This window comes from Crocodylus porosus, unplaced genomic scaffold (assembly GCF_001723895.1).
Source record: "Crocodylus porosus isolate Cpor-Errol unplaced genomic scaffold, CroPor_comp1, whole genome shotgun sequence".
Taxonomy (NCBI): Eukaryota; Metazoa; Chordata; order Crocodylia; family Crocodylidae; genus Crocodylus; species Crocodylus porosus.
The window spans coordinates 22,098,460-22,122,516 of NW_017728948.1; the positions used below are offsets into that span (position 1 = coordinate 22,098,460).

At 41.9% G+C, this 24,057-nt stretch overlaps 1 protein-coding gene across 3 annotated transcripts in view; it reads left to right on the top strand.

Moving 5' to 3' along the window:
- The window catches only part of JAKMIP1 (janus kinase and microtubule interacting protein 1), a 111,453-nt gene that overhangs the window by 35,824 nt on the left and 51,572 nt on the right, over positions 1-24,057 (top strand). For all 3 annotated transcript variants that reach the window (XM_019553442.1, XM_019553441.1, XM_019553443.1), the window contains exons 2-3: positions 1,234-1,512; positions 16,861-17,355. In XM_019553442.1, the coding sequence (XP_019408987.1) occupies positions 1,384-1,512; positions 16,861-17,355 (624 nt within the window). In that variant the 5' untranslated portion in view covers positions 1,234-1,383. The remainder of the gene's footprint in view (positions 1-1,233; positions 1,513-16,860; positions 17,356-24,057) is intronic.

A 24,057-nucleotide genomic window follows, 5' to 3' on the forward strand; every position in this document is an offset into this window, starting at 1 on the left:
GGGTGAGAGACGGTGTCGAAGGCTTTCCAAAAGTCCAAGCAGACTACGTCTACTGCTACCCCTGCATCTAAGGATTTGGTAACTTGGTCGTAGAAGGCCACCTGGTTGGTTTGACAGGACCTGCCTCTAATGAACCCATGTTGGTTGCCCCTAAGCATAATCTCCCCGGCTGGTCCCTCGTAGACATGTGCCAGAATAACTCTTTCAAAAAGCTTGACCAGAATTCAGGTAAGACTAAGTGGCCTACAGTTTCCTGGGTCCTCCTTCCTCCCCTTTTTGAAGATGGAAACCACAGTGACCCTTTTCCAGTCCTCTGGCACCACACCAGAGCACCACGAGTGCTCGTACAGCTGTGCCAGGGGTCCCACAATGACCTCGGCTAATTCCCTCATTACTGTGGGGTAGAGATCGTCTGGACCAGCTGATTTGAATGCATGCAGTCTCTCCAGAAATTCCCTAACTAGTTCCTCACTAACCCTTGGCCTAGGTGTGCCTCCCCTGGGGTTTAAGGGGGGCCCAGTGGTGGGGGGGAGGGGCTGTTCTGTTCCCTGCTCAGGAAAATGGAGGCAAAGAAATCCGTTAAATATGTTGGCTTTGTTGTCTGGTGTGAAAACCAAATTTCCTAGCGTGTCCTGCAGGGGCCCCATGTTACCCGGAACCTTCTTTTTGGCCCCTACGTATTCAAAAAAGGATTTCTTGTTGTCCTTGATCTGGGAAGCTAGTCCCAGTTCCATCTCTGCCTTGGCCTTCCTGACCGCCCCACCACATCCCTGAGCAACCACAGTATAATCCTCCCTGGTGATGGCCCCTCCCTTCCATTGGGCGTGCGCCTCCCTTTTAGCTAGTTGACATTCCCGGATGCAGGTAGGAGACATTCCGGGATTACACTCTTTGCAAAAGCCTAGTACAGTGGTTTTTACCCTGTGGTCTGCAGACTGTCTAAGGGGTGCGTGAAAGATGACTACAATCAATCAATAATATGCAAATATCCACATTTACGGTTCAAAGGTGTCCACAGCTCCATTTGAAATTTTTTAGGAGTTTGCAAATGATAAAAGGTTGAAAACTACTGGCCTAGTACATTGTAAATTACAGGATAGTGCTACATATTTTAAAGTTTTTATCTAATAGCTTAATATAGATATTTTTATCTTTCATATGTGGTGAGATGCATGATTCTGTCAAACATGCTGTAGTCTGATAGGTCTTTTTCTGTTTCTGTGTTTTTGACAGGACATGGAAGACAGCCATGATGGCAAAGAGTTACATGGAAGACAATACTGAGAACTATTTAGCTTGTTAATGCCAAATACGGAAGGCTGCTTGGATAGTGGTTCAGTGTGGAACAAAAGATCTTTTTTTTCTTAATCTTTACAAATAATTATGTCCAAGAAAAGCCGTGCCAAGGGAGAGAAACCCGACATGGAGACTGAAGCACTTCAGGCTGCTAATGAGGAGCTTCGAAGTAAACTGACCAACATCCAGATAGAGTTTCAGCAGGAAAAAAACAAGGTATGTCTTTGAATCTTCAGCTGATACTTCAGAGTGGTAAAGCACGTTATAAGCTAGCTTGCCACTTGATAAAACATCTTTCCAAAATCTGTCGAAATGATTTGACTTGGATACAAACTACTACATGGTCTGTTGGGTGTTTTGTTTTTTTAAGCATTCCTCAGACACAATCTAGCCTCTGCAAACACACACTTCAGACATATGCTTTGACTGGCTATAGCAATCATTGATGTGTGTAGCAATCTTGTAGTCCTGATTTGACCCTATTGAGCTGCACGTGTTACTGCTCTGAGCAATTGCATAATTTGGTTATTTGCATATGGAACAGAGGTCTGAACATATCTCTCCATGGTGTAATCACTATCAGTAAGAGTAATCAGTGGAGTACTAATGAGATTTTGTTCATTCATCAATTATAAATATTTAAACAGTGGTAACCTTTTATAATTGTACTTTCTTGCAGCATCCTGGAGGTATGAACAGATCAGGAGCCTAATTCTTATTGTCAGTTTATTAAACATAATCAGTGCACCTGAAAGTACAAAACACAGAGGCACTGGGCCTATTCTGGTGCTTTGTTCTGTTGTACATAAAAGCAGTCTCAGGAGGTGTAATATTTATTGGAAAGCCCAGATACCTATAAGCAAAATGGTAATTTTGGGACAGCATTTACAAAATGACTGTATGTAATAGGTGGTGGTACCACACTGCATGGCACTGGGTGGGCCTCACCTGGGTTATTGTGTACAGTTTTGGACACAACATTTTATGGAGGAGATTGTATCCTCTTCAGTGTTTCCTAAAACAAATGACAAGGATGCTAAAAGGGCTAGAATGCCAGCTGTGCCAGGAAACATTGAAAAAGCTAGTTATTTTTAGCATAGAGAAAAAGAGATTGAGGTAGCAATTTTCAAATATTTGAAGGATACAAAGAAGGAAGAGAAGAGTTGTTCTTCATTGCTCAGAGGGGAGGATGTGAGCGAGTTTAAATTGTTCCAAAGAAGAGAGAAATAAAATCTCAGGAAAAATCATCCTAACTGTAGGAGGGACAAGCTGCCTAGGGAAGCTGTGAGATTATTGGAGGTTTTTAGGAAGAGGCCAAATAGCATTTGTCATAGTTTTAGGATTAATGTATCCTACAATGCTGGGGATTGGATGAGACGAGCTAGGGGAGCAACTTTGTGGCAAGTGTACTTACTAAAAGTAAGTGAATTCTCCCCAGTTGTCACTCCAGTCTCCTTCACTTGCCCGGTATGTTAGTCTGCTTTCTGCATCTTGCTCCCAGCTGTGTGCTCCGTACCCAGTCTCTTGCTCTGCTTTCTGCTCCTGGCCCTATTTGCTATTGTGTTTCCCTGCTTCTTCCCTGATCTGCCACACGTCGCATACACACAGGCAACCTGTGCCATTTGTAGTATGTGTATCCTGAGTTCACCTGCCCTAGACTAGACCCTGTGAATCCCTTCCAGTCATACGATTTTCCCATGTGAACAAGTTAAAGTAGCCTGAAAAAATTTAATTTTCATGGATCATGGTAAAAGATGCCTTTATACATAGATTCACAAACTTTTATGTAGAGAAGGCAATTTGTTCTTATTTGTTAACACTTAAATGTTATTCTTTCTGTATCATTATTTTTGTTTTTGTTTCAAATGTCATTGATTTTAAAATAATCTCTGTGCCTACCTGTGCTTTATATTATTTTTATTGAAGTTAATATGCTTCTTTTTCTGCTTGATCTTTATATCTGATAAATGAGCTCCTCATTAAAGCAAGATATTTGGATGACCTAAAATAGTGATTTTACAATAAGCCATCAACTGATCTCTTATTCTGTTACCATAATTAACTAAGTGAGTAATGATATTGAATTGTAGGAAGCCTTACATTTTTGCATGGAATTTTAATAAAATGGTGCAGATGAAAATTTGAGACTTTCAAACAAATCTTTATTAGGTTGGCACAAGTGTCATCTTAAAGCTGGTGGAAAATTGGGATTTCAGTTGCCTGGGAAATTCAAATATTTTGACATTGTGTTTTCATGGCAAACCAAGGCAAAAATTCTTGCACTGAATATTTTGCAGAACAGACAGTTATGAAAATCCTTAAAGACGATAACTTTTTACTCTTCCTCATGCCTATATCATCAGGCTGCTTTGTAAAATGGGGAATATATGAACAGCAGCCTGATCCCTTCATGTTTCTCAGGGGTCAGTCAGCAGAATTGCTGTGTGAATAATACAGCAAGTCCTACTGCCCTGCCCCTCCAACTAAAATGAGACGGAGCTCTTGAATCATTCTGGCATCAAACTTTCAGTGCTTCTTAATACAACACATTAAGAAGCTTGCCAACTTCTTGGTCCTCTTAAATCCCTTGATAGAGTATATAGCCCTACTTGATAGCATGCTAGAAGACAATTCTCATCTGAAGTTACTGCATTTCTATCAAACTAGACAAGTTACATTTCATATTCCTCAGTTACTTTACTTCATTTCTTTTTATAATAAAGTGTCTTTTTATTTAGTCTATGAATACAGCCATTACTATTCATTTTCCCTCATTTTCTTAAGTTACAATTCTGCCTCGAAGATTTTCTCTGTAACTAGAATCTTAAATGAGGAGGAAAACATTAAATAGGAGTAAAAAAAGCAAATCTTAGAGGCTCAGACCTTACCAGTTGTTAAGGCATAAGGCTAAGAGCTGAGGCAGAAGATGAAATCCTGGCTTCTTTTTAAGAGTGAATGAAGGGTTTGGGATTTGACTGAGGGAAACTGACTTGTTTTGGGCCTAATAATGAAAGAAAACAACCAAAATTAAAGATAAAAATAAACAACTTTCAGGAAGGCAGAAACATAGCATCCAAGAGAGAACTAAATAAACAACAACTTGATTAGTGCAGAGATGAGATGAGAAGTGTTAAAAGAGCTCATTGTCGTCCCTCCCCCCCGTCCCCAAATACTTGAGCAGCAACCAGAGCATATACTATGTTTAACAAAGAAACAAATTATGGGGTAATTCTGTTAACTTGACTCCGTTTAGATATGTTGTCTCTTGTATTAAATGTACACATAATAAGGATTAATTTGAAGAAGAGACTTCTAAATTGATCTGGGACATGGTTTGCTTTTAACATCATTAAATAACAAGTTAAAAGTATTATTAATTGCTTGTTTTATCACTTAGAGGCTATATTTCAGAGCCAGATTACACTGTCAAGTGCTATGCAAGAAAATTAATCTTAACATTTTTCTGTGCACTAAAAACTATGGATGTTTCAGAACAAGATCTTACGCAAGAGTCTAACAAAGCATGAGTTTGTCTCCCCAGTTGATTGTATATTGAATTGTTTTTAAGCATTTGAGCTGCTTTTTGTTGCAAGATAGTTCTTTTATAATAGTATGTATATGGTGTGTTTTTATAGTATGTATGTGTACATACATATGTATATATGTATAGATATAATATACACACATGTACATGTATATACATATACATATGTGTGTATAAATATATATACATGTACACATATAGACGTGTGTGTTTATAGGTATACATGTACATATATATGTATATATGTATACATACACCCCTCCCCCTCCTTTGAGTATGTCAGTATGGATCCTACTGTCTGAATGTGTCTTTGCTCATGGGAGAGGATTCTTTTGAGTACCAGTGTGTTTAGAGGTTGCCCGCATGCCTTGTGCTCTCTCATTCTCCGTCAAAATGTTAAAAAGGCTGGCAGCTGCCATTTTTCTCAGTTCCCTTTTGTAGCCAATGATAACAAGGCAGAGCCCAGCTAGTAGCTATCTGACCTCACAGTTGGTTTTGGTAAACAGTCTTCACATTATATAACATCCTTCAGAACTTCTAATTTTTCCCCACTAACTTCTGCTAACTGAACATAACTACCTATCTGCACAGAGCATTGATGTCCAGTCCCTGTGCCCTGGGGATCATACATGAAACTTTCTGTTGCCATCTATTGATGAATTAAAAGTACTAGAAGAAGCAGCTGAATGAGCAGATATCTTTTGTGTGAACGCCTTATTGTAGTGCAGGCTTTGTGCTGGTTTAGCTTCATTTATATTTTGGATGTAAGGTCAGTGAAATGCTTGTCCTCATGGCATGAAACAAGGGATGTAATTTGTACTTAACGTGCCATGAATGAAAGAAGAACTCTAGTCAGGACCTTATTCGTGATGTGCTGGGACAGGTTAACAATAAACTTGGGTAGACTCTGTTAAGAGTCTCTTTCTTATCCTACACACGTTGCATCCTATACACCTGCTAGATCTTAGGCATAACTGAAGAGAGCTGTTGTTATGACAGTCCAGACAAGGCAACAGTGGTCAGGTTCCCACTGCTCTGTGAAGTCATCTCAGTTCTTAATAATTTTGCTATGTGTGAGTTCAGCTCAGCATTATAGATGAAGGTTATGTGGTACTGAGAATTGGGATCATAGCAGCAGAGTGCACTATAGCCAGCAATCCAAGAGTTATCATCAGCAGTCCCTTGATATGAGGAGGACAGTCTTCCAGTATATAGAGGAGTTATCAGTGAATCCAGAGATGGCTGAGGACACCGATCCAAGATTCAGGTAGGTGACGGTAATGTGCTTAAATTCTTCTAAACTGACTGAACTGAGATGCATGACAAGACCAGTTCATGGCTGGAGCTAACACCATAGGAACAATTCTAAAATGCCTCACTTCTGTGAAAAGAGCCTATCCTTGCATCACTTTTCCTCCTCTGTGCAAAGATAACCTTGCTGCTGGAACTTGAGTAATCTCTGGTAATAAACCGTAAGCCTTCAGTGGATGGAAGGTAAAAGTTGTGGTGTCAAACAGATGCATGTCCACTGTGTGGTCACATAATCAAGTAGAGAAAGTAAGGCAAAAGACTAACTGCTTAGGATGCTGTTGAGTGAGCATCTTGCAAGCTGATCCCTAAAACATGTTATCAAAAATAACACTTATACTTCCTGTGTTAAAAGTTGACATATGCAGGACATATCTGAACACAGAAGTTGAGACTGTAAGCAGAGCTTGGTTTTGTCCCATAAGGACAGACGGCCTAAAGTCTCCAGGGAGAAATTCAGTAGACTGTACATGGCACTAAGTGCTGGGGAGAACAAGTAACCTGCAGGTCAAAAGATGCTCATGGCATCAACGTGGGTTCTGGTGATGTAGCCATCAGTACTGATATCTACTAAGGAGAAAATGGGACAGGCATCAGTGTCAGAGCATCTACCAAGATTTGATGCAGATTCCAGGAGCAAGGGGGTATATACTTTAGCACTGCCCCAAAGGAATTTTCTCTTCACTATCAAAGGAGAGGAGCAAGCATTGTTGTCTCTACACAAAGAAAACCCCTCTTCCGAGTTTAAACAGATTTGTTGGTTTCTTGTACCAGACTCTATGATCACCAGTTCATGAGGACTGGCACTGTTCTGAACAATACCTGAAGAAGACCCATTCATGCTTTTAGAGTGTAACCACTAATGCTGTTAGTTGTATTTTGTATGTAAAAAGGTTCTTTGACTTCAGGAAGCTTTGAAAACCACCTTGTCAAAAAAGAACTCTGAGGGAGAGAGAGGGTACAAGGATAGGAGGAAAGGGAGGATTGAAGCTGGTGGCTGGTGTACATCTTATTGGTTGAGGGTTTTTTTTAAAAAAATTTTTCTTTTTATTGTTGGGGTGGGAGTGTGGGCAGAGAGATTTATGAAGGTAGACTAGGTGAAGATAGGAATACAAAAAATAGTTGGTGCTGTCGGCAGTTAAGATGGAACAACTCCCCCAGTGTTAAGTTCATTTTCATAAAAAGGAGGCAGAGTGAGGCAATTTAGACAGGAAAATGGTTCGCTATAATAAGGTTATTGCTGCTGAAGAAATCTGGTGGTAGAATGGAGACTGGCAGGTTTGATATCAGGAAGACTGAAGTGGTGGCAGCGTATCTGTAAACATATGGTGTATCTGCTGCTTTTGCCACATCCACTCTTGAGTGGGGGAGGGGATGGCTGGTAGAGGCTGGCGAGGGAGCCGGTCAACTCAGTGTTTGGTTGAGGGACAAGAAGCAACTAAGCAGGCTTTGCCCCATTGTTGGGTTTTTAACTATCCTGTGGAATGAAAATTAATATATAACTGCTGTTACAGTCTTGTACTGGTCCTTATACCTTGCTGATCTGAGCCCTTCTCAGTAGTACATTAAAAACAATGCTGACCTTTTTTTTTTATTGTGGTGTTTTCATCCACTCCAGGGAGAGAAGTGGGTGTTCAGGGAAGTGTTCTGTTTTAGAGAGGGAGAGGGACTAAATATGGACAGTAAAAAGAGCCCGAGGCTGAATTGATTCACTCTTCGTAGGTTAATCTGAGATGTGTAGACTGAAGTGATAAGCAAAGGAACAGACATTCACTTTTAATTCCAGAAATGTAGCTGCATGTTTGCAGTGTCCCAGACTAGAAGCTAGGGGGTGCTAGAATACGCCTCTGCTCAGCTGGAGCAGACGCTTGGGCCAAGGCTAGCCTGCCCACCCTGCAAGGCAGAGTTTGCAGGGGCGGGCAGTGAGTTAACTTGAATCTGGAGGGGATCTGGGACAGAAGTTTAATAAACCGATTTAACCTAATCAATTCAGCCTGACATACATTCATCAGATTTATCTCGTACTGCTTTTGGTCATTTTGAAAGCATTTTATGTGCACTGAACTTCTGCTGTGTTACAGATTTGAACCAGTTTCTGATCAGTTGTATTGGTTTTAGTGTAACTTCTGTCCTTAGTGAGAGAGAGAGGGAGGTTCCCTTTGCAGGTTTCTCTTTAATACCCAGGAGAATCGAAAGTTCAATTGTATCAAAGAACAAAGGGATTGACTAGTTTTTAGGTGACCTTTGACTAGTTTTTAGGTGATCTTGGGTACAACTTGAAGCACTGGTGACCTCGATTGATATTGATATTTTATAGGGAGAACTCAGGAAGAGAGGGCTTGTAGACTTCTAGTACTTTGTGTTCCTAAGGTGATACACTGCAGCATTGTGTACTAGCTGTAATTTCCAATATCCTGTAGGCTTTGTGCCCAGGTATATTGTATTCCCCACGTCCAGCTGAGAAAAGATGAGGTATGACTAATTGAAGCTAGACTGTTGTTCACCAGGGTAGATGCTTTTAATTAATACTTTTCAGCATTTCCAGTGAACTAGTTAAAGATGCAGCTATACAAGAATATAAAATGAATAGGGAACCCAGGTGTGAATGTCCAAAGTGGACTAAACTGACCAGCTCTTAAAATTGTATTTCTAATGAAGGGTAACTTTACAGTGCCTGTAAGCTCCTCACATGGTTTTCCTCTGCCCACCAGCACTATTTCAGTCTTGCTCAGGGAGCAGGGATATACAGTAATATTTGTAAAAATTCCAAAGTTCAAAGTTGAGCACAAAGGTTAGAGTGTCCTATTGAAATATGCAGCTTTTTAGAGTGATTGATTTGTTTGAGACATGCAGTGTTCATGTTGCTTTAAGTACTGTTATGCCCAAACGATGGATTCCTGATGGCCTGGTGGTGGCAAAAGTGGCTGCTATACTTGTTACATCCTTTATTTCTTGCACTTCTGCGATGCTGGCATTTTGTAACCTATCTTCAGTTGGTGGAGAACTTACTTCATCGCTTGGCAATGTGCCTGAATGCTAAATTGCCCAACTTGTTCAAAACTTGCATCATGTTTCTGGGTTGGAATTTTGACCCAACTGTTGCAGAATGCCACTCCATTTTAGTGCGCTCTACAATGCCCGCCAAAGGAGGCTATAAATCTTCTACTATTTAAGGCAGAGTTGAATTGCTCCCAGTAGGGGAGAAGAGGGGAGAGTTCATGGCATTTGAACAGGTATTGTTTTCTATGTTGCTTCCCTGCATTGCAGTTTTTCAGTGCCCCTTGTTACTTTGGTTGTCTGGCACTTGGCTGTCATCCTTCTGCCATACAAAACCATGGTAGGCATCCTACAGTCAGTCTAAATCTGTGCCCTTGATTAATATCTTGGGTTTTTTTCATTCTCTGAGATCCAAGACCTGGGAGGTTATTCTGCAGGCAGTGTGATTGATCCTCTTCCAATTCCTCTAGCAGCTCCTTTTAGCCAAGAGTCAGCTCCCTTGGAATAGATCAAATCAAGCAGCTTATTTTACTGAGACAGCTACCGTTTCAGTGTGATCGATGTGGCTGAAAACTGTTTTTTGCAAAGGGTTTTCTTGGTGGCCTAGCAGTGGTTCATTAGAGTTCAGACTGTCAGCTCAGTGTCTTGGACCTTAAACTGGCATAAACATGGGAGCTGCTACTAAGACAGCAGGAGTGACTTTGGTTAGCCAGCAGCAGAGTAGGTGTGATGCACCCTAAAGGAAGCATCATTCTAAGTGCTTGCTCCTTCGAAGGCAGAAACAGAGGAAAGGCAGAAAATGAGAATTTTGGAGGATCTAGAATTCCTGAAGAGCTCTGAGCCCTAACCCTAACCGAGCCCTTACAGAATGCCCCCCTCTGTAATTATGCATTGCTACAAAATATTTTTAAGTGAGATCATTACAGAATAGGAAAAGATGTTGCCTACCTTGGATATTTTTAGTTAATGTCACTATGATCTCTGAATATCCCTGTAGATTCAACCCTGGTTTACTGTTGTTCTCAGTGGAAGCAGGAGTGGCCTGTCTTGGATGTGAAGGTCAGAGAAGTGTTAAAGGGGGAGTATAGATTAGAATTTAGCCTCGTCTGTATGTTGTTTCTGTGATCAGTGGAACTCAGAATAGCAGCTGCCAACAAAAGTTGACATGTTTCTATAGCATCGCACATATGAGGAGCTCAGACTGCTCTAATATATAAAGCTTGGAGGAAAGGAGGTTTTTTTTTTTTTTTTAAATACATCTAATAAATACTTTAACAAATATGATTTGACATGTGGGAATATAGTCACCTTGTTTGAACTATGTGATGATCTAAGTTTACCTAAGGGTGAGGTGACAGCACTTTTTCCCACCTTTGGTTATAAACATACAGAAAACAGATAGAGGCCAGCAAGTGTTGGGCTTTTAAGCAGCGTAGTCCTTCCATACACTTTGAATGACACCTCAGGGAATTACAAAATTATGAGCCTGCGCAATTTTGCACATAAAACATATGACTACACATAAATTATACAAAACTATGCAATTAACCTGGGCAGACTCTGTGTCTCCACCTTTGTGGGGCTTCCCCCTCCCCATGGTGCAGGGCCCTTGCCACTGGCAGCAGCAGGCCCCCAGGTTGCTGATGGCTGCAGTAGGCAGAACCCCCTGGGAGAGTCCCAGGGGCTAAACATGGTGGCATGGAGCCAGCCTGGCCAGCTGGCTGGCACATGCCTTCAGTCCAAACTAGGCTGGCTCCATGCCAGCAAATGGGGCTCACGGCACTTCAGGCAGGAGATATGTAACGTTGAACCGGTCCGGGCTGACTCCAGCAGGAAGCTGTGCATGGAAGCTTGGAGCCTGCCTGGCATGATGGCTCATGGGTCCCTTTGGCTTCCCGGCTCTGTGCCATCAGGCCGGGCAGGCTCTGTGCCTCCACGTGCAAATTTCTGCTGGAGTGCTGGAAGCCCTGCATGGAGCCTGCTCTGCCCGATGGTGTGTTGTTCCCACCTACAGTGCTGCAAGCTGCATACGCTGGCACAGAGCCAGCCCAATCTGGTCCAAAGGCATGTGCCAGTGGGCCAGGTCAAGCTCGGTCTGTGCTGCCATGTGCAGCCCTCGGGACTCAGTGCATAATTTTGAATTTTTCTGTGCATAATTCCCTGGAGTGCATTTAACGATGATAAGGAGTGTTGGCAGCTTGCTGATCAATCTGCTTGTAACAGGATCAGTACAGAGATAACATGGAGCATATAGATAAGCTTGGCCCTTTGTTGCTAGTGAGGAAAAACATATTTTATAAATGCAAGCCAGAGTTATCAAATTATAGTTTGTCGGTCTCTGAAAATTTGTCAAGTCATAACCATGTTTTAGATCTGGAGGAATCACAGGAATTTATGACGGTTACCTGACTTTTTTGACTCGTAAATGCCTAAAGGTGCCAGTACTATTAGCATAATTTAGTTAACATTGCTGCTAAAGTACAGGTGCAAAGCACATATAAAATCATGAATTGTCAAATAATTTGACCATCATCAATCTGATTTCGCAATACATTGGATGAATCATCTCTGAATTGCAGCAGACCTTAATAATCATTATGTCAAATTTGGTCAAGAGAGAGTTGGCATATTTAGCATTCTATACCAGCTGTATTTTTAGTGAAAAGTACTTCTTCAGAAGTCTAGTATTCATTTGAATTAATTCTAAGTTGGTAGTCTAAAAAGATGACCAAAAGCAACCTCATTTATTTATGATGGTTGTTGCTCTACTGTGTGAACTCGGTTATTGTCTGAGGGATTTGTATTTAGGAATTCATGTTTCTCATTGATGGAAAGGCTCCTCCTGACTTCAGTGAGCATTTGGATCAGGCAGTTAGTGTACTAGCAGAGAATCAAGTTAACATAGTTTGTACAGTGAAACGCAGACTAATAAAAAGATTTCAGACCTTAGTTTTTGTTAAATGTGGGCAGGAACACTTTACTTGATTTACCAGTTGCCCTACGATGGATAATAATGCCCATGGCTGCTGGCATTGGATAGAGTAGTAGTTCTCTTTTCAGACAGTATTTTATGATAGACAAATTCAGTGCGAGACATTGTAAAGAAGACCTGGATCTGTATGTTAACATTGAAGTTTAAAATTTAAATTTCATGTCTAAATTAGAGAAATACTGACAGAGTGGTACCTAAGTTGAAGATTTAATATTGTTACACAACTTTTATATTTGATAAAAGTCTTTCCTATCTATATGATCAACAGAGATACTGGTTTTCCGTGATAAAAAATGACAAACTCTCTGATTAAAAACCCCTACATCCTCTATTTAAAATGAAATGTCACTGTATATAGGTATCAACTGAACACAATATTTTATTGATATATTTAAAATTTTAAAGCAATTTGGTAACTAGTTCATCAATCACTATAAAATAAAATAAGTACCTGTAAATTTCGGTATTTGATTTTTGGGTTTTTTTAGCATGGAAAATTAGCTCCCTCTGCCCCCTTAGCACACCAGGACACGGGTCCAGGCCCCTCACTCCCCACCCACAGCCCCCTGGCCCTGCTGGCGCACCTCCCTCCCTCCCACAGCACCCCCCCCCGGTCCTGCCGATGTCTCTCGCCCCACAACCCTCTGCCCCCCAGCTGCGAAGGCTACAGGGCCAGAGACCCAGGTCCACAGCCCCCTGCCCCACACAGCAGCGCCCAAGGCCCAGCTGCCAGCTGTGGGAGGCAGCAGCTGCTGTGGCCTGAGCACTGAGCTTGCCTTCCCCCTCCCTCCCATTCAGGTGGCACAGCTGGAGCAGAGCCTGGGGCGGGGGCAGTGCAGGCTGCACGCTCAGGCGGGGGGTGGGTCTGGCTTCCCACCATCATGCACACTCCCAGCGGTGCAGGGGGAGACCCATGTCCCCCCAGATCTGTTCATGGGGTGGCGGTAGGTGCAGGTGCAGGCTGCCCACTGTGGGCTTGGGCTCCCCGCCCTGTTGCCCTGCTCTGCCCTGCTGTCAGGTCCCACCTACCGCACTGCAGAGGCCCTGGGGAGTGCAGCAGTGAAGGGAGCCTGAGCCCACAGCAGCCAGCCTGCCCCTGCCCCACGCATAGGTCCCTCCTGCCCCTCGGGTGCACACAGCAGTGGGGAGCTGGCCTCACTCCCACTTCCCCCCAAACAAGCCACCTGCAGCCCTGTCCTGATCCCTGCTGGGGCCCTGTAGGCACACATTGTGGACCCAGGCTCCAAGCTCCATGCACTGCCCCACTGGGTAGCAGCTCCAGTCTCAGCCCAACTCCCTCCCTTGCTCCTGTGGGAGCTGCTCTCCAGGCTGCTTGGCAGCCATCCACATATACATGCACATGGTGTCCCCTACTCGATGCCCTTCTTCCTGCTCCTTTGCAGCCCCTTGCAGGCTGGAACTCTGCCAGCCTGCAGAGAGCTCTTTGCAAAAGAGCAAAATCCATGCATTTCTTCGTTACAATGGAAAAGCCATGTTTTTCTCAGGCAAAAGGGAAAAATCCACATCAGTATACAGTTGGACTTCACCTAGGGTTACTCCTTTGTTAGAATCTATGAAATACAAAGTAGCTAGTCAAGGAGAACAAAATTAGTTTGATATATTTTGCAGAGGCAATTTGTTTGCTGAAAGAAGATCTTTATATTTCGGTAGACAGTCCTTTGCTCCCCTGTGTCTGTTTACATTTGGACAGGAAGTCAGGCAAGGAGAAATGACCTTTAGCATTCCTCCCCCAAAAGCTTACTGTTGCTTGGGCAGCAACGTTGTATCTGTGTGCAAAGACTATAGGTTTCATTTATAAAGGAAAATGGAGTAAGTATTCAAATCAGTTGCATCACAGAGGGTAATGGTTTTGAATTGGCTACAAGTATCCTCGCAGGTCTGTCGGGTTTGTTTTACATTAATTTTACACTTAATGCAGAAAACTGTTCAGAAATCTCTTGGTAGCTGTGTCAGTGGCATTCATGAATAGCTCTAAGTCAGGTGCATATGGGACAGCCCTGTGAACAGGGAAAAGGGGTTTTGGATTTCAAGGGAAGGGTTGTAGAAGAAAGGGCCAAATTTAGAGTCATCTCTTTTCCTCTCAATTTAAACCTCAGCAGCCCAGCAGCATGTTACAGTGCCATGCAGGCAATTTTCCATCTTCCTGACACTGTCTAATAATGGGGAGAGACTGTGTGATTTGTATTGTAAGGTCCTCAGGAGTAGGGGATTTATCTTATTTACTGGGATATGAGGTGTGATACACATTTGAAGTTGCTATATAAATTGTAAGCCACTGAGCAGAGTGAAAAGATACCTTTACGAATGTCACTGTTGCTTAAGCTTTGTTGAATTAAATCTGAGAGACAGTTGTTATTATTACTACTGAATAGTTAACTATGCATTGCAGTAGAAAGCAGTGATATGGATGAGAGTTGTCTTTCTTTTTTCAGTTTGGGTGAAAGAAATAGTAATAGTGTGGCTTGGGGATTTTTCATACTTTCAAAATGCGTTTCAAGACCTATTTCTCACTTATTAAAAATATCTTTTTGGAACTCTCTCAACGTTACTCAGTCTTAAAAAAACTGCCTTTCAGTCAGTATCATATGATTGACTTTTAACTAATTCATTTTGGGATGTAATATTGCAGCTGGATTAGACCTATCAAGATATGAAAGGGTTTTGTTTAGTTTTAACTAAGCACCGTAACTTTTTTTTTCTTTTCTCATCAATAATAATAATAGATGCATCAATAATAATAATAGATGCATGTTGGTGAGATTTAGTATATAGTCAAATTTGAATGCTTAAATCAGCCTCTATTTCCACATTCGACAAGTTGGATTAATACAAATAGATTAAAATATGCCCAAGTGTTGGTCTGAGACTTGTTTTAAACTCACTTCTATAAGTAGGTAGACAAACAGCACTGAAAACTGCAGTTGTCTGTTATATTTTCTGTAGGCATGGTATTTATTTTTATGACTATAACACAGTGTAGATAACATGAAGAATGTTACTCCAAGATGTGTGGTCTATATTTCCAGTATCCAAATTGAGGAGCCTTTTAGAAACGTGCTCTTTCCTTAATGCATGGCTAAAGTGATAGTGTTTTTCTTGTAAAATTTTTACTGTAGCGTCTAATTTAGAGTGTTCTCATTTGCCAGCTTTGGGTATGCTGTTATCCCAAGTGAATTTTATTCTGTTAATAATTCTACTCGCTTACAGTTTTCAGTAGGATTTCAGGTTTCAGTGTTATAGGTCTTCTTTCCCCTGGTGCTCTTTAACCTCATTCTGGTATAAAGCACCAGCACCACGTGGTATGTGTGCTTTTGTGGTGTCGTTCCTGGGTAAAGCAGAGCTCTCTGAACTCTCTGCTGCTCTGTGACCTTGTTTTAGATTAGCGGATCATGTGTCAAACCTATGTTGTGGCATTCATTATGCTGGACATAGCAGGAAGAAATTACTGACAATGATCACTTTGGAATATATTCTTCTGTACCAAATACACTACCAAAAGAAAAGCAAGCCTATCTCTGGACATTGTTTTCTAAATTAGTATATAATTCCACATGGAAAAAAGCATCACTTCTCATGCAGCCTGCCGAGTGTGATTTCATAATAAGGTTTCACCACAGTGTGTATTGCTATAATAGGCTATAGTAGCTTTTCTTCTAGCCCATAGAGTCCTTGTCCTACATTTTCAAGAACTTCTGTTGATTTTTAGATGACCAATTTCAGACCTCTTAAAGAACTTGATTTTTTTTTTCCAGAAAGCACTGAGTACCAAGGCACTACAAATAGAGCTCATAAAATGTCACATGTCGAATTGGTCACCTTAAAATCAAGGTATCCAGCATTACCAGTCGCTTTAAAATTTAGATTCTAGACTTTGGCTTTTATCTTTAACCTTTCCCTTGACAATTGTAGATCTTGTCAAAAGTCGCTTCAGTTCCCTTCAGCAACTGAAAAAAAAAATCTCTTCTCACTCTGGGATAAAAGGAGGAACAGTGAAAACATCAGTTAAAATATTGCTTCTTCTGTGGACTTCCTGTACAAATTTAGTCAAATAATTTATTCAACTTGTTCCCTGACTTTCTATCTTTCAAGCAAGCCTAAAGCTTTACTGCTACACAGAAGTGTTCTGAAGATGTATTTTAATGCCTTGCAAAGCTGAGATGGTGTGGACATGAAATGAAAAGTAAAATAGACTGACTCCATCAGTATGGGAATGTTTCCTAAAACCCTCTCCCCTCTACTCCCAAACACAGCAACTCCCAGTTTCTCAGATGGACTCGCCTCCTTTGGCTGGTACTAATTCTCAGAGGGAAGCCGGAGGGCATAGGTGTCATCAAGAAGGAGAGCCACTGCAATATTAGGGATTTGGGGAAGGAATATGGGGGAAGGCAGTTTAAGTCTTACTAAGTCATATTTTGCCATACCTTCTACCAGGGGGAGAACCTCTTAAGCTTAGAGTGTTGTTTTAAGCACTGCCAACAAAATATGGCAATTCTGCAATCTGCAGCACAGGTTACAAGTTGCCTTAGAGGTCTCAGAGCTCAGTTTTGATCTAGATCAAAACTTCCTTTGTTTGAACTGTTGAGATGCGGGAGGGGTGCGAGGGCGGTTCTTTCTTTTTTATATCAAGGTCTCCTACGAGGACTTATGGGGAGTCCACATCGCATGCGGGTGTACTGATCTAAGTTTTATTCTTACATTCTAGGTGGGTAAATTGAGAGAGAAAATACAAGAAGTTAAGCAAGAAAGAGAGCAGGAGCAACACAAGCACACTGCTTACATCTCGGAGCTGAAGGCAAAGCTCCACGAAGAGAAAATGAAGGAACTCCAGGCTGTCCGGGAGGCACTTATCCGGCAGCATGAGCAGGAAGTAGCTCGAATGGGAAAAATCAAAGATGGTGAAATTCACCGTTTGCAGTCTACAGTGAATGTGCTGCGGGATGGGGCTGCCGACAAAGTGAAAACAGCATTGCTCAATGAAGCCAAAGAGGAGGCTCGAAAAGCATTTGATAATGAACGTATGAAGATGCAGCAGGAGATCTTAGAGCTCAAGTCTGGTAAAAAGCAACTTGAAGAAGCTTTGAACAATATTATGCAGGCAGATAAGATGAAGGCTGCTGACTTGCGCACAGCGTATCAGTCCCATCAGGACGAGATTAATAGAATAAAGCGTGAATGTGAGAGGGATATCCGCAGGCTGGTAAGTTAATTAACAATACATTTAGTTCAATTTACAGCAGCTATGAAAATGTACTGCACTGTCTGGGAAAAGATTTGTCCCTTTTGCAGTGGCATTTCTGTCCCTATAATAAACCTCTTTTCCTACTTTCCACTGTTCTGGTGGTCCAGAGGGGTGTTGGCTCCATGACCAACCATACCCAAATCCATCCAAGATCCATGACATTTTCTTTCTATCAAATAAAAGTATGGAAGAACTAAAGCAGATCAAATTCCCTTTACTGATTTGATTTTGTAAAATGGAACTTCCCCTTCCTTTTTACCTAACACGTCTTTCCATACAAGACGTACTTTATCAAAAGGTTCAAGACGTATTCACTGTGCAGAGCAAGCGTTTCTGGATATGCTGATTATTGCAAAAGCATGCTTTATTACCTTCATGGGGGTGGAGAGCAGGGGGAGAGATGCTCTTTTTCCAAGGTATTGTTCAAGTTGCCCACTTTCTGGAAAAAACAGGCATCATTATCCATTTTCATTTTGTTCTGATACTTTTCCAAAGGGCAGAGAAGTTAGCTTGGGCCCAGAAGATCGGCTTGTGCTCTCCCTTTTATTAACATTATGATTTTAGCATAGTTTTCAGCTTTCACCTTAAGAACAATACAAAGGAAAAACTAGAGTATATGTACAACATTCTGTTGTGTGTGTGTGTGTGTGTGTGTATGTGTATATATACAGATCACTACATTTTACAATCAGTATGCTGTGGTGTTTAAGATAACTATACACAAGTAGATTTATAGTAATAGATCATGAAAACAAAGAGCATGGCCTTTTGATATTTACATGTGTTATCAAGATTTGGTTACTAATCTGAATAAATCAGAAGTAAGGTCAAAAGAAAAATACAATTTAATATGAAATAATCTCCCTTTTAATATTTCTTTTTAATATTAAGGAAATTATCTATCTTGTGCCAAGAGAACTAGACTTGGAATGGAGTAAAACACAAGAAGGGTTTAAGCCAAAATATTTAGTCAGTCTGTGAATATATAGTCAAATTCTTTTTTTTTTTCCTGCTCCATTGGTGAATGATCAGCAAAGATGCTGGATGTTAACAAGCATTTTACAGATTTAGTTACAATTTAAGTTGCATACATATATAGTTTTATATGTTCCTGTTCAAAAATTTCTGTTCATATTTCTGCAAATTAAAGGGTTTCCTTTGCCAGTTCATCAACCTATTTTAAATGTGGATTTAAACCTCCTCCAGATTTACAGTTGCACTAATAGTTATTTCTGCTTTTCTAAGTCTTCCTCAGCAGACCCAAATACAGCTTATGCCGGTACTGGAGAAATGTAATGTAAATCTGATCAAATCTATAGAAAAAATATCTCTATCATTTATAGAGCATACTTTTACTATAATTAGTATGTATAACATTTTACTAATCTTTTCAAATAGTTTGAAAATAGTCATTGCAGTACATTTTAACTGTTCTTGCTTTGTGTCTCAATTAAAGTGGCTGTGTGAGAAGCTTTAAAAAAATTACTTGCATATTTTATCATAAAGTAGCTTTTGCAACCAAACACGTGGTGAATTTTATAGAACATTTCTGTTAGCAACATGAAAATGAAAAGAGATTATCATTAGCATACTATATTAGTTGAAAGAAACAAATAAAATTTCATTCTGAGATGCAGCTGCTATATGGCCATAATTAATAAGGCAAACTCTTCTAAGACTTACGTGCTGAAAGAAATAATAGGTGCTTCATGTTGCTGCTTGAGAAAATAATGCAAGAGGTAATCATTATAAGTACATTAAATTTATTTTTCCTACTTGTTTGCTTACTTGTATATCAGCTCGGTAAGAAGGGAGCAGATCATTTACTTGTGTAATAACTTGCATACATTTTGGGACAAGCTTCTGTTGACCATTTGTTTGTTATTCCATCTGTGTATGAGGGGTGATCAAAAAGTTCTAAGACTTAGCCTTTACTTTAAAGAATAGTGTACAAATGCCATTTTTATGAGCTGTACTTGAATCCAAGGCATGGAGCTTTCCCCCCTCCTTGTTAAGTGTGTGTGTATGTGTGGGGGGGGGGAACCTTGTTTTGGATTCAAGTAAATATGGTATTTGACTCTGGCTTAAAAAGAAAAGCTTTAAATACCATTTTTAGGAATTGGCTTATAGGCCTGCCTGCGTGCGTGTGTGTGTGTATTGGGGTGTGTGAAGTGGAATGTATTCAATTTGATTTGGCCTGGTTAGGGCGGCAGTGATTTGATTTGTTGATTCGGGTCACTGCCCTGATTTGATTTAGCTGAATCCGAGTCTGAAGATTCGATGCTGATTCGGAGAATCTGTGATTCAGCCATAGACACAGCTTTAAATATTTTTTCTACATACCTCGAAGTACCAGGTGTGGCTCATGAACGCTGCCACGCTGGGCCAGATGGAGCATCCCACAGGAGTCGGGGGGGGGCACGTGCTTGGCGGCAGACCCAGAAGTGGACTGGAAGTACTTCTGTCCTGCTTCCGGGTCTGCCACTGGGCACATGGTGGGAACCCCACCCTGGCTCAGCGATTTGGCTGCAGGGGTGCCCTGGGTCCCCCCCCCCCCCCGACCCAGGAGTCACTGGGGTGGGGAGAGGGGTTCCCCCGTGCACTCCACAGTGGATCCAGAAGTGCACTGGAAGTGCTTCTGATCTACTTCCAGGTCCACTGCCGAGCACACTGTGCCTGTGGGATATTTCATCCACCCCAGCATCTCAGCATTCATGAGCTACCTGGTACCCTGAGGTATGTCAAAAAAACATTTAAAACTGTGTCTATGTCCAAGTCATTGACTCTCTCCAAATTGATTCGGAGGGTTCCAATTCAATTTGGAGAGATTAAAGGGTCTCCTGATTCAATTCAGATTTGGAGATTTCGGCTGCTGCATCATGCTGAATTTCTTCTGAATGGAATCAGTGACTGAAGCTTTGCATATATACATGTATGCACACACTGTGTGTATCTATAATATATATGTATTAGAGTGCTCAGGACAGGTAGCAGGGGTTAAGTGATTTCTAAAAGCCTGGATCTTGCATGCACAGTTTTCTGAGCATTCAGAAGCAGACAGGCTGTCTAAAACATAGCAAGGCCAACAGATACTCACACAGCCTGGGACAGCGGGTGCATTTACCGGACTGTTCCATAACATGATATAAGGTGGCACCAGCTTGCAAGGCCCCAGACTAGGGGCCTGGAGTTTTCCAGTTTTAGGGGATCAGACCAAATTAGGTGGATACCAGTAAAGCCGGAAATTAGGATGTGGGCATGTGGTAGGCTTATGAAAATGGGATTTTGGCTGACAACACATGTGGACAATATGACAACCACACAGAGACACCAACTGGTGATTGCCATGGATGAAGTGTCATCAGGAGAGAAGGAGAATATAAAAGCAGAGACTTGAGAGTAACAAAGGGTTCTCCTTCTCCCTGTCCTCCTCCCCAAGAAGGTCCCTTACAGGGGTCCCTGTCCCCATCCCCCAGAAAGGGTTCCCGAGGCCACCATGGACAGAGGGCACACAACTAGCTCAGCTCATCCACCCCACTGGAGGGGGCAGGGTGTGGGTCTCAGCATCCCACCTTCAGGGGGATATGACACTTAAGAGAAAGCCTTAGAGTGAAGCTTCCAGACATTTCTCAACTCTGATGACAGCCCTAGAATCATAGTTGTATAGAATTGTTTGACTGTTTACATTGTTTCTTTTCTGTTATCACTAGGTATCGATACGTTTGCCTTTTATTGAATGGAGAGGTCATGGTCAGTCTGAGGGTGGGTGCCTCCCCTCCCCCCACATGGTTCCTCCCCTGGGAGGATCCCTGTTCCCCCCAGGAGCATTCCTCCCCACCCCCCACAACAAGGCATCTGGGTCCTAAGTCCAGAGCCAATACCTCTCCATACAGTCTTTAAAAAAAGCCCAGAGCGAGATATTTTTAAAGTGTAGCACCTTTTAGCAGGTTGTTTACCCTACTGCCTTAAATAGGCAGGTCAGCTCTACTCTCATTTTTTCAGATCAGGTTTTATTCTTCACAGAAACAACCCAGAATCCACACCAAACCAAGAGCCTCTGTCCTTTCTGGACATTAGGAGAGGGGCAATTGTAGCCCTGGGTTTATCCCCAACACAGCAGCCTGTCCTCTCCTCTTCCACACTCTCTTCCTGGATGTCTTAACACTCATGACTCTACCTTCGTGAACTAGTCATTGGATTTAGCAGGCTCCTAGCCAGGCAGACTGTTATCCACTAACCACCTGCCTGCAGCTGGGTTCCAAACCTTTGACGGATAGAGCACTTTTTTTTACAGGTAGCTATCCAGAAAACTCTACTTTTGGAGGTTCTGCTGTTCTTTTTGCTTAATGTTGTTTTTCTTGTGATGAATAGTTTTAGCTCTTATTGTCCATCAGATAACACTGTTATCTGATTTTGGACTGGTCTATCAGGCAGTTGCACAGTTCCAGTCAGTGATCAATACCAGACTTGCATCAGAGACATGCTGGAAACCTTGTGGTGCACAGTTATGGAATAACCTGTTCATAGGCTAATTTCTTATTAGACTTATCAAAGGTAGGGTTCTGTCCCTAAAGCATGAGAGTTCTCATCAAAGGGGTTTTTTCACATTTACATTTCATAACATTTTCAGAAGTACCCAATTGACTTTGTGTTTAAGTCATGAAGAGACTTATGCTTCTAAATCAGTTAGACCATGCCTGTCCACCTGGCAACTTGTAAACTGAATGTGGCCCATGAGGGATTATTTGTAGCCACGGGGCTCTTGTCCAGCTGCTGCTCCCACCATCACTCCGGCTTCAACAGAGGCTGGGGTCTCTGGTCTTCCCCTCCCTTTTCCAGCTTCTGCTTCCTGCCCTCATCCCAGAGGTGGTGGGGTTCAGTTGGGAAGCCTGCAGGGCCAGGGCAGCCTGTGCCCTGGGGTTAGGGGGCTCAGTTGCTCAGTGTAGTGCCTCTCTTGTGGAGTGTGGCCCTGGCTGCTTTGAAGTCGGACAAAGAATAACATTTTTAAGAGTTAAAAGAAACCACTTCCTAAATCTTGGTATTAGACTCCTCCTCTCTAAACTTGAAAACATATAACTCGGAACATATTGTACAATCAATGCATATTTTGCTTCCCCACTCCTGGTGGGTTCCCAGTTGCAGCATGCTTTCTGTTCTTCCTAAGTAGTCATAGAATCCTAAATGCAGAGCCAAGCAAGACCGTGCAGGTCATCTAATCACTGCTCTCGCAGCATGAAGAGCATTGCTTTTCACTAATTTCTTCTGTAATTGTTGTATGTAAATAGTATATTTTGAAATCTGTGCCCCTCTTTTGTAGTCTCCTTCAGCAATTAATCTCTCCTGCTGTTATCTTATTTTTCATTGTCAAGGGTTTAATGTGGTGATCCATTTGTCTGCTTCTGTGAAAAGCACTGCAGAGTTCTGTTTTACAGTTGGCCAGGAAACTGGTTTGATGTGGATGGATAGAGAAGACAGTATGCTTGGCAGTAGAGCAGCTGGCTTTTTCCATATTGAAAACTGAGCGTGTCAGTCTAGCTCTTGATTCCTTGGGAATGCGTCTTTTAACTTTATGCAAGGCTAAAGTTCCTTTACAGGAATCTGCTGTACTCTCATTCTGAGCTATGCAAGTGTGAGAGAGTTACCGAAGGATCACTTTTCCTCATGGCTGACTTGTGAAAAAGAACCATATGATAGATAGGTAACACATTTTCACTTGTTTCTTCCAGGCATTGGGAAACTGCAAGTACCTGTTCTTAAAAAACCTAAATGCCATTTCCCCACTGATAGGATAAAAGTAATTGCTGCAATAAATGACAAACCATCTGCCAATGCACAATCCCTCAATTAACTTAAGTAATACTTTAGAAAGCTGTAACTGTAACTCGAAGCATAGGATTTACATACTCTGTGGTGTTTGGTTTCATAGTGGTCTTTCTGTACCTATGGGTAGATCAAACCCTCTTTAAAACATACTTTTATGGGGGAGTATACCTGTACTCAAAACAATTGGTTGATGCCCTGCTGCTTCCCTGCCATAATCCCTTTCCTTTTAGGGTTCATTATGCAGAGATGTGTAATGAAAAAATAAATTAGAATATACCAAACTCTTTATATTCTGTGTGAAAGAGAACAATGGTCAGTGCATAGATATAGTCATTAGCTTTGGGTGGCCAAACTGAGAAGTTCATGTGGAGGTCCATATTCTAGCTAACCTGTTTGGAAAGAAGAAAAGAATTTCCTGGATAGTCTGGGGGAGGGGAAAGGGTACAGAAACTGGGTGAGAGGGAAGAGAGGTGAATGGGTCACCAGTCTTACGTGCCACGTTGGAGGAGGCATTCCCCCACCCCCAGCAATCCTGCCATGACAGTTCTTCACCACATTGTCAGAGGAGCTGGTCTGCAGCAGACTAGCACTTCCTGGCGAGAGCTGCCACCCAGGCAAGTAAAGCTAAGTAGGGCTTACTTACAGAAGACAAAAATTTGCCTGTCTTCTTAAGTAGGGACCAGAACAGCCACCTCCCTGCTGGGCCCCCCTTGGGCCCCAGCTTAGCGAAGATCTAGTTAGGGAGCTTCTGGAGGGGTTGGATGTATTCAAGTCAGCCAGTCTGGATGATCTCCACCCTAGAGTTCTAAAGGAACTGGCCAAGGTCATTGCAAGTCC